This window comes from Pterocles gutturalis, unplaced genomic scaffold (genome assembly GCF_000699245.1).
Source record: "Pterocles gutturalis isolate BGI_N339 unplaced genomic scaffold, ASM69924v1 scaffold18438, whole genome shotgun sequence".
In the NCBI taxonomy this organism is placed as follows: Eukaryota; Metazoa; Chordata; class Aves; order Pterocliformes; family Pteroclidae; genus Pterocles; species Pterocles gutturalis.
Genome location: NW_010123614.1, coordinates 2,989 through 22,563, shown reverse-complemented (window position 1 = coordinate 22,563; position 19,575 = coordinate 2,989). Strand labels below are relative to the sequence as shown.

Sequence of the window (19,575 nt, the reverse complement as noted above, 5' to 3'; positions counted from 1 at the left end):
TTCAGATTAACAAGGGAGCCTAACACATCTCACCTAACTGTCTAAATTTAGTGAGCTACAGCCAAGCCTTAATGGGCAATTCTCTTTCAATTCCACCGATTTTATAACGATACACCACAGACAACTTCATTTGAGTTGCTCCTATTCATTTAGCTGAGTAGAACAAGTCATATTCTGGGGATAAAACTTTTCTCCTAGATATTTAGCATTCTTAAAGTAAACCACTTCCTTGTCTCACTCTTTTTTAAAAGAAATAAAACTGAAATAAAATATTGAAAGTGATTATCTTACTTACATCACTCCATAATGAACTGCTGTGAGTTAGTAGCATCCATGTTTTGCTAACTTGAGCACATCTTGCCAGATCAACTAAATTTACATAACGGAAAATCTATGTCAGAAAAACAGACATACATGGTATTAAAAACTATTCAATAAGAAGCACTGCTGTATTAAATGATATATATTTACCTATCATAAGCTACAAGAGCTATCTTCAAAATAAGTACTTCTTTCTTGGGAGTTTAAACCACCTTTATAGCAGAATGTCAGTAATTCCTCTCATCAACAGTGTTAATGAAGAATATGAAAAGACAGCTTTTGCTTAAAACCTCCTAAATTCAATCTATGATGGAGAATGACAGGGATGTTTCAAAATTGAAGATCTTTCATGGACTATCAGCAGTTTCATTACATGTCTATTAAAACAATACTTGTTAAAACACCTCTCCTAAACCTATTTTAGACAACAGAATTTCGACTAAAGCTTACGTTAAACATAGTACTTTTAAATCCAACTTTAAATTGCCTATTAAGAGTTTTGATAGTTTCTACCTCAGAGTTTTTTCTAATTTAACTAGTATAATTTGGTAACTATATCTATAAACCTTTAATCTCAGAATATTAAAATCAATATGTTGTATTACAGTAAAAAAATGTAAAAGCTATACTGATAGTTCATTTTATACAGTTAAATATTCAAAAATATACTGCTGCCACTAAGCAACATTTTGAAAAAATTAAATTGTAGCATTCCAAAAAGATCTTGTCCTGGTAAATAATCTTATGTACAACAATCTCAGGCCATGAAAGTAAGAGACTCAACAAAGATAATATTTGGCAAGCTTCTGCCATAGCTCCTCACCCGCCATTTTTATGACCAAGTATCAAACAGTATTTCTGCCAACAGAATACTAATGTTTCATCTTTGAAGAAAGTTGGTAAAATTAAATGAGGGAAAATATGGTAAAATTTAATGTCTTTGCTATAGAAGCAAATATGCATTATATTATAACCATCTGAAAATGTAAGATGCATTTAAGACTCAAAGACAAGGAGCATGTGCAGAATTTTATATAAGACAGCTGGATTATTTACATACTAAAAACTCCATATAATCATTTGCAGAACTGAATTACCGCATCATATGCTGAAATATCAATATCTGATATGAATGCAACACTTAAATTGTGCAGTTCTATGCATGAAAAAAAACTATCTGAAAAGAACACAGTTAAAATCCTGCACAACTTTTCCTAAAGCAACTTTTATATAAGAAAAATTTTGTGATTGTAATGTAATTACATTCATAACTGCACAATAATACATCAATGACAACGGTTTAAAGCTGGTATGGCGATTGGCTGACAGCAAAAATAAAAAAAAGGACTTTCGAATTTTATCCCATAACCTGTCACTGAAGGGAATATTTTCTTGTTAATATAAATTTTCAAAGAGCTTAGCATTTAAGATATGTACGTTAATAGTAAGATGTCAAAGTGAAGATACAGCAAAGACACCAGTGTGTTTTATAGAAGAGTATATTAGCTATACAACTTTCCATATAATAATGCATGCAATAAAACCTGTTTCTCATTACAGCAGTATACGAAGTATAATTTGAAATACGCCCCAGAAAAATGAATCCCTACTCTGTACAGTTTACTCAAACTATCTTCAGTCAAATAGAGGCTTTGAGATGCAAATGAGCATTATACTCAGAAGCGATATACATAAAGCCTTTGTAAAAGCAAGGAAATAATTGCAAATTTTGTTTCACTTCTGGTAATCAACATAACTAAGAACTGAAGAAAGAGTGACTACCTGTGTAAATGTAGAGTGCACGGATTACCAAAGTGGAGGTTATCTTGGTCATACTGAATTAAATTTTATAATAAATGGGTCATTAAAAAACTGTTAGAATCAAAAAGGAATGTTCTAATAAAAAAGATATTTCACTAAAGGAAATACTCCTTCCTTAAGAAAAACTTTTATCCTGATTTATATTCTGTGCAGTTCTGCTGAAATGAACAGGACTGAAAAACACATACTGCCTATAACCCATTTTTATCACAGAAATTAAGTGCAATCAAAAGAAAGAAGCAGAAATATCTGCCAAGAATATTCTCCCAAGGTTTTAAAAGATTTTTCTATTTCAACCTATAGAAACTATAAGGCTATAATTTTTTTAGCTAGAAAATGGCAAATCAAGTAAGAAAATCACTTACAATATGTCTCTTACCACTAGGATTTAATCACACAGGTAATACATTCAAGCAGTTCGCCTGCTCCTCAAAATATGCTGCCGTCCCGCAAGCTGCCTGTATTCACTTCATATGAACTACTTAAAACAATTTTAAAAAACAGTTTTTCTGGCTTTATTTTTATTCTGGAACCCTGGGAGCTTGCTATAGCCATACTTATTTTAAAGATATTTAGGCGGTTCAGAATGCAGTTGAGGACTTATAAAGATTTTTTAAAATACAGAAATGTGTAGGCCCTCTTCAACAGTAAATTCCTTCTGCACACCCCATCTCTTCAAAGACTTGCATCTCATTATAATTACAGTTGGCTTCATCACAGGATTCTCTAACCAAAAGTCTGTTTAATTTGGTCATGTGGATTATTTCCTTAATTTCAAAACTCAATCTAATTTAAAAATCTAAGCAATTTTGACACAAGTCACAAAAAGTATTTGAATATATGGACCTATATGACTTGTTAGAATGAGTAAGGAAATATTGACTGTATTATTCATCAATAGGGTTTAGTTTCATAGAAGAAGAACAAAAGCAAGGCTTTTAATTTGACACTCCTGCTAGAAAGATTTTGATTTTTCAGTTCTGAAAAGCGCTGTTGAAGCATTTATTTCATGTTAGGTCAACACCACAGTAGGCAGCTTTAAGGCACAGCAACCAACTTCTGTCAATAACTCGACATTTGGATACTGTGGTACCACTGCCTTTTTTAGGAAACTGTAATTTATGAAGCAAATGGTTTCCAGCTGGCCCGGAGGACAGATCTTGTCCCAGAAGGAAATACAAATTGACAGATACTTTTCTGCAAGGAAGCAGAAAAGAAATAAATAAACTGCTGCAATAAATGATAGCATACTGATAATGAAATTTACTAAATACCCTGTGATTTTGAAATCATCCACTATCATCTACAGTGCCAGGGTCCATGAAGTCTCCTTACCACAAGTTCCAAAACTTTGAGAAGTCCAGGCATGCTTTATTTTCCACAGGCTGTGAATGCTCAGAGCAAACAGATCTGGCCGGGAGGAGACAGCATTCAGTAACAATCTCCTCTTGAAGGAGATTCTATCTACATACTGGATCCACCAAAAAGAGAACACGAGGGTTCACAGAGGCAAGAAAAGCAGGGAGGGAGGGAGGGGAGGGAGAGAGGAAAGAAAGAAGGAAGGGAAGGAAAGGAAGGAAAGGAAGGAAAAGAAGGAAAAGAAGAAAAGGAAGAAAGGGAAGAAAGGGAAGAAAAGGAAGCTCTGCCTTTCTGCAGCAAATGGTTAGGCTCTCAGCTAGTGGGAAGCTCTGGTCTGTGCCAGTAAACAAAAGAGCTCTTTCTGGCTTCCGGTACTGAATAAAATACTGACAGCTCAAGACAAAGAAAGCAGGTGACAGCCACGCAGACTTGCACTTCTCTCTGGATGAAGGGAACTGCCTTCTTTTTAAATACCAAATGGAAGCATTTCAGTAGGCTTCCTGCTTTTCTATAATAAATTTTGTTCCCTCTGCACTTTGCACATAAATAAAGCCATTATTTTCTGGCTTGCCCTGAAGATCCACAGCTCTAGGTTCCAGCCCACATATGTAATAACTTGTACTAGTTATCCCTCATACACAAAAAATACTTGCAAAAATACTTTCAGCACAGCTGGCTCAGCCTGTTCTCCCTCACATGTCCTGAAGGAGACCCTCCAGAAGGTAATCCCCAATCCCACATGCTTCCATGCCCCTCCATGCACCCCTCCCCAAATCCCTGCACTGCTGCTGTTGTCTTTTTGTTGACCCCAGTCCTTAACCTCCCTACCCCAACATAACCCACGAGAAATAGCTCCCATTCCCTGCAGCTCAACTTCTCTTGGGATAGCCCCCTAGGAAAAATAGGAAACTGATGTTCCTCCACAGCAACCCCACAACAGCTCAGTTTGTCTCTCCACTGCACCCAATGAAAGCAGGTGGTCAATGCAGCCTTCCAAGCATCGACAGGGGTTTGTTCCTCTTTGGTAAAGGTAAGAATTTAACTCACATCTCACCACAGATGGTGAAGGGACCAACTTTTAAAATTATGCCGAAAAGGAAGGCACCAATACTTCACCAATACTTCATTCAATTACACTTTAAAGAAAAACAACAGCAATTGCATTTCCCCACCACTTGTTCCCCATCTTTTCCTCTCTACTCAAATAACTGTTCATGCAGCCACATACGAGCTGCATTAAAGACCTGATCTAACTGTCAACTGATTCAGCAAAAGAAGAAAATGGAAGAAAATCTTTCAGAGATCTGTTCCCTGATGTGGTTCATATAAATGACTGTAGTGAACCCGAAGGGGAGAACAGTACTGGGGCAAGAAAGGGTAAATGGGAATAACAGGAAGGTGGGGACAGCTTCCATCCAATTATAATTGTGGGTCCAAGACCCTCAGCAAAACTTCAAGTTCTGAGGAACCTGCATATTTGCACAGTTAAATGATACCGAATTATAATTTTAAGTATCTCTATTTTAGATCTAGGTGATAAACTCCTACCTAAGCTCATTTTATGTTTTTAAATCCTTTAGTCACTAGAGCATAGGTTCCTCCCAGAAGCAATATTATGCTACATATTAAAATCTTCTTATTTTCCTGTGCTGTAAAGAGGGGGAAGTAACAGGACTCAACTGCAAGAAAACAGGATTGAAAAAATCATATTTTAAAATTATTTACTACATACAAATCAGAATAGAAAAGTATATTTGTTTCAGTTCTAGGAACAGGCAGATATTACATACAGGAATATGTGAAAAGGTGCACAGAAACTGGTGTGTACATCTTGTCCTTAGGAATACAAAGCTATACAATATGTATACTGCTCAACATGCAGGACTTTTCCATTACTTTATCTTTACCTGTGTGCTCAGTCACAAGAAAAGAACTGTGACAAAAAAGGCATATTCCTGAATGGGCATACTGCTAGTTAAAGATCTTTTCAATTAATCAGCACATTTTAAAACATTCAGAAAATGTTATTGTTATTTATCATTTCCTGAAAATCCAGCAGATATTGATCACTCTCTAGTGAAAAACTCAACCTCATCACTACTACAATGGAGTTTTGACTAACATTCCCTATAGGAATATCGGCCTATTGTTGGCTTTCATTTTATTACCTCCTGGGTTGTTTCACTGCAGTGATATAATTAGTTTTTACTTCCTTTATGACATACGATTTCCTTAGCTCTAGCTTCTGGATTTGAATTTTAGATATGCAAATACTATTTAAATAAAGACAAACAAAAACAACTCTTCTTCCTACAATGACATTTATATATGGATCACAGAAATATGTCTTGAAATTTGTTTGGATTATGCAAATTTTTTTTTCTCATTCTTTAGGTTATTATTTCCTATTCAAGTCAGCAGAATTCTCACTTCCTCCTTCATTCTCCCTATAAATGCACATTAAAATACACACTATGATGGGACCAAAGTCTAAGCTGGCAAACTACCTTGCTTTTCAGCTCCAGACCTCAGAGCTGGAATTGCTCTAGAAATGGAAGATATCCATGTTTTCTGCTAAGCCACTAAAGTAGCACTTGACAGTGCATTTGATTTATATAGGCTATAAAATTAAGTTTATATAGAAACAGAAGAGAAAATTATATAATGTATTTTTAAAGCTCCTCTGCAGCCTTAATCAAAAAGTATGGCTACATACCTCAAAATAGCTGTCATTCTTTTTGATATGTTAATATCTGGATTCTGGTTTTCATGTGCATAGTCTTTAAGTATATGAGACCTGATTCTTTGTGACAGCAGCACATGTAACTGTGAACATGATGTGACCTCAAAAAAGGCAATTTACGAGGATAGCTTCTCTTCTAGAAGTTAGCGTATAAACAAGCTTTCACTGTCTAAAGTTACATTTTGAAAGGATACAAAAACACCAAACAAAGCAACCTTTTAAACAAACAAACAAAAAAATTAAACAAATCGAATAAAAAAGTTTGGACAGAAATCTCTCCCTACCCACTGTGCCCTTGCAATAGATTCCTCTCCTATACTCTTGTTTTCTGGCCTAGCAGTTTTTTCTGTCTTAAGGAGCTGCATGATGTCTGTGTAGTCTTCTCTACATTTTTAAGAAAATCAAACTACTTTTTATCACATATGGGGCTTGGCTTATGAGCTTCTATTCACTGCAAACAATACCCTTCACTTCTCCCAGGAGTTCCACTCTCTACCTGTCCCACAGATTTCCTGATTTCTTGTTCTCCCTTTTTGAGTCTCCTTCTATCTCTTTCTGTCTCAGCTCAGAGAAGATCTGGATGTCAGGTTAGGGCACACAGAACATGATCAGGTGCCCTTGAAGGAAGGAATAGCATTACCATCCTTCAAAGGATTCCACTTGACTCAAAGCAAACAATGTAAACAGGATTCTTCCTTTCCATCACACAAACACATCCTTTTCAATAAAACGTAATATGTATCATTTATGAAATACACATATTTAAAAATTTAAAAGAACACCAATTATCACAAACCTGTAATAAGGCTTTTTCTGGTAAATGGGATGTTTTATGTCCAACAGTAAGATCATTTGATTCAAAACAGCCTTTCTGACTTTCTCCTGCCAAACTCTGAAAAAAGATGGTAAAGAGAAGTACAATTTTATCTTAATTACAGGTTCAAAGTTTCAAATACATTTAAGTATTAAAAAAATGAAATTAAATTTGCTAAACTTAACTAGGTATTTTCAAATCCACATACAGTGGCACATCTATGAGTATTTGTAACTGCTGTTGCTAAGAATAATCATAGTTTTAGTATGCATCTCGTGATTTTGCATCATAGCAATACAATATAGAAGCATAGGAGACCATCTGTATTTCTAAACTAAAACTCTGTGTACATTAGTTTGTGCACAGAATATGACAGAAACATACTATTAGCACATGCAAATTTTTCACGCAAGTCTTCAAAAGATATCACTACTAAAATCCCTCTGATGTTATATTGTATCCAACAATGTATACTGCAGGAAAGATACTCATGTCTCATTCACGTATGATCTGAACACAGGAGTAACATTGAACCTCTTTTTTTGTCTTTTATTCTAACTCTAGAAGCAGTTAGAGTTTCCGCGGTTATAAAATTGTTTTTCATTTGAATACTGCTACAGGGAAGAGAGGAGAAGAGCAAAGAAAGAGGAAATATGTAGGAAAGGAGAAATTAGGAATAACGAAAATGGGAAGGAAGAAAACAGTGGGATGGGAAAGCCAGAAAGAACAGAGTAAATAGAAATCATGAGCTTTGGATTGTAACTTCGCATTCTGAAAATTTATTTGCCCTTTAGTACCAATGTGAGTTCTTCTGGCCCATTACATTTATTGCATAGTATAATCATTGATGGTTTAATTCTGCATTTTAAAATAAATGAACGTCATCTCGGATGCCCTGGATTATCCCAAGACATCCATAAAAGACTGGCAGATAGGACACAGGAGTGGCAGAGGATTCTTGCACTTCTTAAGCTTTAAGCTGGAGGCCAGCCTCATCTAGCCTTTTCTGAGATACCCCAGGGCATTCTGAATTACACCAGAAACTATGTTTAGGTGACTTAGTTGCACCCAAAAAGCGTACAGAAGTGTACACAATACAAAAGCACACAATCAAAAAACGTGGATTCAGTTACATGCTTTATGTTATATTCATTCTAATCTAATTCGAGAAGTCATACCAACTCTTGCAACTGCTACTAAGAACGGAGAGAATGTAAGAATATTATTCCCTAAGAATGCTCCGATACACTCTAGAAACAGGACGTCTTTTTTGCAGTCAATCTAGTCAGACTAACATTTTAAGTATATTAAGATACCAGCAAGAAAACAAAATAATGAAATTGTACAGAAGGGACAAGAAACAAAAATAAAACCGAGAGTCAACCAACTAGTTTGAGAGAACCAGGAAGAAGCACCACTAATGACAGGTTCACTGCAGGAAGGATTTGACAACTGGTGTCTGGCAGCCAGCAATTGATAAATTGTCCATAGCTGGTTTCCATTCTGACCATCCTACAGTAGGGGAAGGAAAAGGAGCCAAACAGTGGGCAAGCTTCATCTGCGTGAGCATGATTTTTGGAACCCCCATGCTATTAGCAGTGGCTGGATCTTACAGCTCCCGTTTCTCCCCTTTCCCACATGGTATCTGCCAAGCATGCCACCAAGCTATGGCATTCTCTTCCTCGGCAGGACAAACCTCTCCATAAATTAGAAGAGCCCTGTTTTTCACAGTCAGACCAGACAGAGCTGCTGGCAGTGGGGCATATGGGGCTGTCCACGTGCTGCCTACTCTCAGGTGATGACAATTTTGGTTACCTGACACTTTTGGGGAAGAGATGAGGTTACTGAGCCTTCTTCTCACTCTGCAGGAATCTACACCACTTGGATTCTGGTGGCAGGGATCTAGAGGCATCATCTTTACTGATTACCATCTCAACTGGTAATACTACTCCTAAGACATCAGCCACCTGATCCAAGCCAGATAGATCACTGATAATCCAGAACAACACTCAAGCCCTTTTGCTGCTTAAGATATGACCAAACTTTCACTTGTAGAGTACGGAGGTATCTGCTTCCCATGACACCATAAGGACTGAACAGTAGTAGTAGTACACTGAAACATTTCATTTAGTACTGATAGAGCAGTTTTTCCCATAACAGTTGGAATTAATGGAATTAATCTTTAACCATTGAGCTTACTGCATTTAATATATTATACTGCATACCTCAAAATATGCTTGTGTTTTCAAAGAACGGTGGGCCTCTCTGTGCCATGCTTTCATGATAGCATTTAAATACATTTTGCTAAAGATCTGTTGCAATCTCTTCGTTGCCACTGAAAAAATACATAATTATAACCAATTTGAGGACCACAAGTAAAAACAAGTACGCCATTTGAGTCCCTTGATGAATGACTGTTTATCAAATTACATTTCAATAAGATACATATTCAATTGAGCTTCTGTAAGGGAATAAATAACTTTTTACAATAGATTTACAAACAATTATAACTGTTGCAATAGGATTTCAAGTTAGCAGGAAAGGCGTAAACTTGACATATTTCCAATTTATCAGAGTTGTGTAGAAGACATTACTGATCTACAGTTTCATCTACCAAATTACCCAATAATTTTACAGAACTTGGAGCTGCAAGATGTGTACAGACCTCAGTGAAATAAAATACAATAACAAAACTTTAATAACGTTTCAGATGGCATAGAAGTCAAAAGTCATAAAACTAAATTCAGTAAAGTTAAGTCCAAAGTATTACACCAGTGTTAAACATACAAAGAACAGTAAAGCAGCTTATGAAAGGTCACGTGTTCATTATGAATTAACACAAACATTAAAAAAAAAACTTTTAAGAAAACTTTGAAGGAATTTAATTTTCTTTAGTCCAGAACAAAAAAAAGCATGGGGAATACTGTAGCTGTCCTTCTACATGTAAATTGTTGGACCAAGCATAGTTTATTTATACAGCATAGTTTTATTTTATATATAACTTGTATTTTTTGTCTGATGCAAAGCAGCTATATAGACTTACATGTCATTTTTTCCTTGTGAATCTGCACCCACATGCTCCACTTCTGTATAACAACTCTTAATACTTGGACGTTATAATGGACTACTGCTAGAGCCATCTTCTGCTTTGCCTTTTTTCTTTTGTTCTTTTTCAGCAGATTATATTTCATCCATCCTCTGAAATGTAAAACAGAATGAGTAATTTAACATGGCTCCTGATCTGAATGAAGTAAAAATCTATAAAACTCTGCAATTTGCTGTGAAACACAGATCAGTCAAACTCAATAATATAAACTTCTGAATAGAACTGATGTTTGTTATTTCTAAATTAAATAAAATATGCTTTGATAATATTTTTCAGTAGTAATTCATTCACTCATTTTAATAAAATTTCTAGTTGTTTGTAATATTTTACGGTATCAAGCAATAAAAACCTCCTTTCTTCCACCATCATAGACTCCTGCAGCCATCAGCTGTACTATAACATACAGATCTGTATTTAGGGGAGGACATTTGAGTGTTTAGAGAAAATAATTTAAAAGTGCTAGATGCAGGCATTCACTTAACTGCTATTTACATTTTCTTGTCAATACAACTAAGATTAATATAACCGAATACAAATTCAATGTATATCTTAACAATTTTAACCTTTGGTAAAAACCCTATTTCTCTTCTAAGTAATAAGGAATAATTGGATTCAGAATGAAAAATGTATTTCAGATAAATTATATGTCACTGATATATTCAAATACACTATTTCTCCATATCTGATTGCTGGAAAGACTACTGAATAAATTAAACTTTACATGACTACTTTCATTTGCCAAATCTCTCTCATTTCAAATTAAAAAAAAATGAATTAATTTTATATAGTCAGGAGCAATTATAAATGGAACGTTCTATTGTTCCAGTCCAACTTCTGTGATAATTAAACAAAACTGTTAGCTCAGACAATCTTCAAAATACTGCTGCAAATGAAAAAGGAATAACCTTCCAAGTCCCTGATGTATAAGACAAAAAGGAAAAAAAAAAAAAGGTTTTCCTTGTAGCAAGGAAGGTGCAAGTATTAAGAAAATATTTCTAATAGAAAGGATTATGAAGTACTGGAATAAACTGTGTGCAGAGATTGTCATACCTCCAACACCTGTGATTTTTAAGATGACTAAAAACAGCCTAGATAAATGTTCACCAAAGCTAACCAATTCTGTGATTCTATAGTTCTTAATAAGAATTTACACCACTGTTCCTAACAGAGTTGTACCTCCTATATAATTAGCATTTTACTCTTTTCAAAACAGAATAGCACAAATTCATGTATTCTAAATGGAGTATCATTAAATTTTGATACAAGTGCTTATAACAAATAAATCAGTGAACATGTTTATTTATTGGGACTACAATATTTTAAAACATATCTATGTATTATCCCCATTTTTAAAAGGAAAAGTTGGATTACATAAAGCATGAGTTACCAAAACCCAAGCATAAAGGAAACTGAAGAAAGAGCAGAAGAGAATGCAGATCTTTTACTTGCAAAGCCAAAAACAAATTATCCATTTTTTCCTGGGTATACTACCATATTCCTGTCAAATAGAGCTGACTAAAGTACAGAAATGTCAAAGGACTTTGTTCAGATCTGAACATGCAGAAACTCAGAATTGACTAGTTTTAACATAGAATAACATTGCTTAAGAAAAATAAAAGCCAAATTTAAGTTTCTAATCTCTCTTCACATTGTTCTACTAAAATGAAAACTTCTACCTCCCTCAAAAGAACTGGTGAGGCCGCACCTTGAATCCTGTCCACAAGAAGGACATTGAGGTGCTGGAGCAGGTCCAGAGAAGGGCAACGAAGCTGGTGGAGGGTCTGGAGCACAGGTCTTATGAGGAGCGGCTGAGGAAGCTGGCGTTGTTTAGTTTAGAGAAGAGGAGGCTGAGAGGAGACCTTATCACCCTCTACAACTACCTGAAAGGAGATTGCAGTGAGGTGGGTGCTGGCCTCTTCTCTAAAGTAACAAGTGATAGGACAAGAGGAAATGGCCTCAAGCTGCACCAGGAAGGTTTAGGCTGGATATTAGAAAAAATTTCTTCACTGAAAGAGTGATCAGGCATTGGAGCAGGCTGCCCAGGGAAGTGGTGGAGTCACCATCCCTGGAGGTGTTCAAGAAATGTGCAGATGTGGTGCTTAGGGACATGGTTTAGTGAGTTAGGTGGTGTTGGGTTGGACTTGATGATCCTTGAGGTCTTTTCCAACCTTAATGATTCTATAATTCTATGACTCTAAATAAATATTGCTTTGGTAAAAGATTTTTCTTAAGATGTCCCTGAGCTATAGGTAAAATGCATATACTCACCCAAAATATAGCTTCATTAAGTTTCTGCTGTAAAAGACCCATGCTTTGGCACATAATTCTTCAGTCATCTAAACAAACAATTTATGACATTATTACACAAACCAGTGCTGTATTACAAATATCTAAACATCATACAAAAATATGAAATCTTGTATTTTCCATGTTGGTTGGTGCAAATTAAAGTATCTCTTTTAAAGAGACAAATATTCAAATACAGTTTTCTGTGTCTAGTTAGAAGTACTTGCTAACAAATTACACTTCTGTTTTTACACACAGAAGTTAAAGGAAAAGCTAAATTTGATGATTACAAAATTGTGCAAGACTACGGGCTAAGAATATCCCTGTAAAAGAAAATATGGTCCTTTGAATGTGCGATAGCAATTGGGCCTAAGAAAATACTGGGGTTTATCTCATTTATTATTCTTACTCCTAAGAAAATCTATGAGAGAATTTGACTGTGACACTTTCGTATATTCTTATATACACCATATAAATCAATCATTCCACTTTTAGACTGATTAATATAATATTTGAGAGGTTGCTAGAGAAAACAGCTGAAATGATATTGCAGTAAACTCACAGTACAGATGTACCAAGAGAGGACAAAACTGAGTACAGTTATACAGAGGTAACTAAGAGAAAAATCTGGTCACACTGCATACTAACTTACTGACTAAATTGCTTAGACTGCTTCCTTGCATGGTCATGTGACAATTTTCTCCTTCCCTGAATGTTTTAAAGTAACAGTTTTTCTTCTCTACAGGTGACTTTTTGGATCAGTAAAACCAAAGTGTTTACCTCTTTATTGCTTTATGTACAATAATACTGCATTTAACTGTAACTATTAATTGTTAGTGTTGGTGACACTTTACGAATCAGTCTAAGTAAAACTAAACAATGCATACAAAAACCATGCTATTGAAATAGATTCATATTTATGTGGAACTCTTTTCTAAATTATGACCAAATATGAAACAGGAACTAGTTGTTCCTTCCACACATCTAGATGCTGTGCTCACCACTGGTGACATTAGTTTTGGGATATGAATCAGTATCAGTAGAAAGAAATGCAAAGTACCATATTCCTTACGTTAACTATAGAAGAGTAACATGAGAAAACTTAAACTAGAACATCAGTATTCTGTGTTAGAAGATCTGTTCACAACATGCAGTTAATGCAAATGTTTAATGATTTTTACCAGTTGTTCATCATCTAGTCCAAAAACAGCATTCAGGTAAGTTTCTGAAATCCTCTTTAATTTTGGGTGTAAAGACAGATCAATACACATATGCCTTTAAAAGAAAAGTAAATTAGTAAATTATATTAACCATATTTGTATCCCCCCTAAAAATACATCTTTTCTCCATACCTAATAGATTAGTTATGTGTTATATATTATAATATTATTAAAAGATTAAGACCTATATCACTTTCATTACAAATACCTTTAGCAGCCACTTTTTAACGTATTTATAAAATATGAAAACAAATTATTATCTTTTATTGCTACTCTTAGAGCTATGTTGAAATACTGTGTACATCAGAGCCTAATACATTCCATATAATATCTGCCTTGGACATTTCCTATCAGGTTATACTATTTTGTTTCTTATCTTAATATTGACTGAACAGCCATTTAAAATTTTCAGTAGTTGGAGAAATGTTTCCTGCTGTTGTAGATAGGCCATGCCATGTCTAGGTAGGTAAACCGCAAGAGCCAAATAAACCAAAAAGACTACGCTGCATTGTTCTTCCATTAAAAACATGGGAATATAAAGTCTTTACCAGAAGGCCAAAATTAAATTATTTTTTCTAGGAAAGACATTATGAATATTGTAAAGGAAACAATAAAACAGCATCATTATGGTTCAGGCTGTTGGCACACCTTGTGATACAAGGAATTGTGTTACCCCATGGAGAACCTTAGGGAAAGGACACAATAAGGACAAAAATCTGCATCAGCCACTGTAATGATTTTACCTGCTACCACCAGGTACTTAAGTCAGCTATTGAGTGCATGCAGAGTGGTTGGGGGTCCAGACAACTCCAGAGATCTCTGCTTGAGTGGGCCCTAACACTAAGGATTTATTATCCACCTCCTACTGCAAAATTCAACCAGAAGTGACAATTAGACAGAATTCAAAAGCAAGGTAAGCACTTCTCTGGCTAGCCCTTTGAGAAGACAGTTTCTTCACATTGCCAAAGTTGCCATTTTTCTAGCATCAACCATGACTTCCTCCATTAAATTGCCTTCCCTCTTTTTTCCAATTCTCGTTCTCTAAGTTTTTCTAGCTCCTGTCTAAATAGATCAGAAGTGTCTTTTGGGGTCAGATTTAATCCAGTGATGAACACTGCAACTTTCTGACAACAGTGAGGTATTTTACAGAACCTAGTATCTCAACAGAACAGTCCCTTACTAAAACATTGTATTAGTGACAGCATATCTACTTAACCTGGACTCTAAAAAATTATATTGTATAGACTTTACATGTAACACAGAATTTATCGTAAATCGAGTTAACATTTTCCATCTCCTTCCTGTACAAAGTCCTTTCACTCCCCAGCAGCTTTTGCCTCCAGGTATCCCTATTGTTATGAAATTTTGTTCATCTTTTCTCTTATCTTATTCTGTTACACTACAATCCCAGCAGAAGTTCTTATCGATATTCCAAGTTTTCTTGCAGCTCAATCCTGACGATATCCTAAAACATTAGGCTTGATTATTGCACAGCTGTGACACCGACAAATGAAGTCCAGTGAGTAAAAAGAGAGGGTACTCCATCTTCTTAGTGATTAATGGCAATGCAAATGCCATTATAACTTGTTGCTCTTCCCTCTGCACCAACTGAAGACTTTTTCCTCATATTCAAAAATTTCAATGGACCAGAATTTATAAACTTCAAAGATGGCATATTCACAAAACTCATATTTTCTTGAAACACACCTGAACCATGAAATCACTTAATTGTATGTGCCAGCTAAAGCAGGAGAGAGCTGCACCAACAGTAAAGAACATTCTTCAAAAAAATGTAAGAACACATGATCTCATAATACAAAAAAACTAATGCAAAAGTCTGCACCTTGTTTTCTGCACAGTAAGCTGAGAACACACATACACACTCTCTTTTGTCAGGTACTGACAAACTACAAATTAATCAACGACTCTCTTTCTGACAGCGGGAAAAAGCACTAACAAGTCTGAGGAATAGCATTCGCTGTGAAATATATTTTTAAAAAATCACCTTTTTAGCCTATAGAAGTTGCACATATTTTGTAGACCAAAGTCTGCTCCCATTTAAGTCAATCACAATATTTTCTAAGTTTACAGTGTAAACAAAACTAAATCCTTAGTCTTTTTTATCTCATGCAGTGATGACTTGACTTAAAAGGGTGTAAGAACACACAGAGAAGAGAAAAAGTGAGAAATATGACAATTAATGGTTCAGTCCTTGAAAGCCACATCCCTGGTTCATATAGGTAAATATACTGTGGGCAGCAACGAAGTTATAATGAGTAACACTACCTCAGTTTTGATTACCACAAAAGAAAGAGTTTAATACATTAACTAAACAAAGAGGAACATTAAGTAGGGGTTATATTCATTAGATATTTTGTAGACAAAAAACCCACAGAAATAAAAAAAAATATTTTATATGTTTTTAGAGGATATTGTCTTACTGGTTTTTCAACATCATATGCCATTAATATTTGCAAAAAAAAGCAACATTAACATTTTACTTGCAGTCTACCCAGTAGATGCTGTGCCATTTGCATGTTTTAAAAGTCCAAGTTTAATTTTACAAACCACAGAGCACACACACAAACATTTAGTATGTACCATAAGACAGCATCTAATCCTTTTTCCATTATTTCTCTGAGCTTTTCTTCTAAAAAGGTAAGTGGGTCTTCTGGACGCGTAACAATTACACCACAAAGAAGCACCTGCAAAAAGAAACTGCAAATTAATGCCTTTGTGTTAACAGCAAAATAGCATCTAGATATGAAACTGTTAAAATAAACAGAAGTTTAACAGCATTTTTAAAAATATTGTAAAATGCAGGCGTTTCTTTTTATCACTTACCATCCCTTCCATTCAACTTTTAAAGGTAATATTGAATGTAGCAGCATATTTCAACTGTTAGACTTCAAAGCACTGGATTTAGGATAGTAATATAATATGTGGTATTTCTTTAGCAATTCCTGCTAAGAATTTTGTTGCTTTTAATGTGCATTAACAAAAGAATATATAAAGGATTGGATAATTTTATTTACTTAATGAAAAGCAGAATTTAAAACAAGATTAATCTTGTGTAGTAGAGAGTATGTTGAATGGGAACCATGACCAGGAATTGATCTTGTAACCAGTACCGAAAAAAAATGCAGCTTAAAAAGAAATTATTTTTCAGGATTGTGTTATCACACCACTTTGCATTATCTTTTAGTAACAATGCACAATAACCAATGAACCATTTTTCTCATAGATTATTTATTTTTGGATTGTGAGATCATATACAGTAAGAAAGTCCAAAAGATATAGATTTTTAAAAGTATATGGGCAAATTGCAGTTACTTAAGTGACTACTTAATCTAAACAATAAACTAGAAGTTTTTGTGCCTGGTAAAAATTTCAAAACATGACTGTGTATCTTTAACTAGACATTAATCTACATTAATGTAAAAGATGCTGCCCTGGGACACACTCTCTTGTTCATATTTCCCTCTGTCTATTATAAAGGAACTAGCTTTTATTAGTTATCACAAAAACAACATCAGAATTCTTAGATTTTCTTCCAGCCCTGACACTTTGAGAACTGTTTTTCCTTGCCTCTGCCCACTTTTCACTACCACCACTCTCTATGGTGCAGCTGGATGGTACACATCCACATTCTTGCATTCAGAATCTGCTCTAGCCTCCAGAAGCTCATCATCAAAATTCTGACTATACAATCTCATCATCCACTTAGTATAATTTTCCCAAACCATGGCCTGCCACCTATGCACTCAGTGCGTAGGAATACTTTCTTCATTTTCCAACACTCATATTGATTCTGACTTGTTATTACTGTAATACAACTGATCTATATAAATTTAAAACTAAATTTTAAAACCAGGAAATATCCAAAGCAACTGCTACATGTTTGATGGATCGACACAATACAAGAATATAATGGTTTACACATTGTACAAACTCAAATGATGCAATACTACTTTCCTTTCAAGACACGGCCTCTTGCTATTATTTAATGTGGAGCATGTGCCTGAATCCTTTTCAGGAAGCATGACGGAAGGACAAGAGAGAAGAGAAAGGCTCTAAATCCAAACCATGCTATGGACACAGAGCAAAAGCCATGCACAACATAGGGGCAAGAAAAGGTCATGGGGGCCCTGGCTCTGTAGCAGCAGAGAGCAGGGCAGGCGCGTAGAGGCAACTTCCGCCTGCTGGAGAAGCCCTCCACATGCTAACCAGAGTATTATGTAGAAACAGAATCAGACAATAATGTAAACTGAAAGTGATCTCTGAAGGTTGTTGAACAGAAGTTGTGGATGCTCTGTCCTTGGAAGTGTTCAAAGTCAGGCAGAACAGGACTTTGCGCAACATGATCTAGTGGAAAGATGTCCCTGCCAACAGCAGGGTGGTTGGACTAGATAATCTTTGAAGATTCCTTCCAACACAAACCATTCTGTGATTCCATGATTCTGTGATCCTAAGTTAAGACCAATAAGAAAAGGCAAAGAAAATACTTCTTTATGTACAGACACAAAGAAAGGCAACTGTCTTCAGTTTAGACACCCTGAATCTTTATAACACTTATCAACACACTGATTCCAAGCTTGGCATCTCTTCAGTCTTCTCAACAAAAATGTAATTTGCAAGGTATGTCTTGATGTTTGACTATATTAAGAAAAGATTACAAATCCATCACTTGCCATCATAAATCATGACAAATAATAGCATTTTAAATAATATACAGGCAGTTCAGTGGTTTTCATCACAAATTTTCTTAGGGATAGTTTTCCCAAAGCCAATCCCAACGCTGGTCGGCTGCTCCCTCTGCTGGATTAAGCCAGTACGTCTCTGTCATATAAATGCCATTTTTTATTCTTTCAAGGTTGGTTCTTTTTTTTTTTTTCCTTTTTCAAACAGACACTGAAAACTTTTTTTTCTGTTGGATTTTCTGAAAGGTCTCCAAACCAGGAAATCCAAACTGTCCAACTATATACTGGAATGCAAGGCCTCTGTTTAAGAATTCCTCTATAAAATTTAAATGAGGAAGGAGTTGTAACACCTGGTCTTGCAGTCCTTATTCAGGTACTCCTCAGTGATGCTTGGGCCAGGTGTAAAATGACAAACAACTAAGCTGATTCAGTACAAGACTGGCTATTTCTATCAGACTTCTGCAAGACTCTCAACAATCTGAAACAGTCCATCTACAATTTTTCTCAACCTATAAATTTATTTATTCATAACATGAAGCAACTAAAAGTATACTGATATGTCAAATGATTATTAGTCACATATCACCACAACCCCCGCTAAGCAACTACCAAACAAGTATTAAAAAAAAAAAAATCAACAAAACTGCTACAGCGTAACTAAGCTATCAGGCTAGAACTAAATATTTAGGTCAGTTTTTATATACCTGCTTCCATTCATCAATCCGAAAAAGCTCATCTGATGTTTAAACATTCACAAAGGAAACGTCATAAAATTGTGCAGCATTCACTTTAAAGCTCAGTAATGGAAGAACCATTTTTAACCTCCCTTCCTGTGTACATTTAGAAAGTGTTAAAAATATTCATACCTACATACATATATTCTTATTCCTTATTCATGTGTGAAAGAGACCTATTGAGAATCATTTTATTCAGATGATGAATATGCTAGTTTTTACTGATACCCAAAAAGTTTTACAAACTCTTCAGCGATAACATTTTTCATCATTGGAAAGCCCTCAGTACACACAGCAATAGTTTTGTTGATGTTAACAGACATATTCTAAACAGTAACTTCCATTTATTTCCAACACCAAATAGACAGCATGATTGGGTGGCATGGATGATGACTGTCAGCTGTGTCTTAGAAAATATTTGCAAAGAGGACAAAGAAACATCCATTTCTTGTCTATAAAGTCTTTCAAAGC

General features: G+C 35.1%; 1 protein-coding gene across 1 annotated transcript in view; it reads right to left on the bottom strand.

Annotated features, from left to right (window-relative positions):
* The window catches only part of FBXL13 (F-box and leucine-rich repeat protein 13), a gene marked incomplete at its 5' end in the record, with an annotated part of 82,315 nt that extends 65,940 nt beyond the window's left edge, over positions 1 to 16,375 (bottom strand). Inside the window, 7 exon segments of the mRNA XM_010077978.1 lie at positions 296 to 391; positions 7,041 to 7,136; positions 9,284 to 9,393; positions 10,102 to 10,256; positions 12,433 to 12,500; positions 13,632 to 13,725; positions 16,272 to 16,375. Coding sequence (XP_010076280.1) covers positions 296 to 391; positions 7,041 to 7,136; positions 9,284 to 9,393; positions 10,102 to 10,256; positions 12,433 to 12,500; positions 13,632 to 13,725; positions 16,272 to 16,375 — 723 coding nt within the window.
* Between the last annotated feature and the right edge of the window lie 3,200 nt (positions 16,376 to 19,575).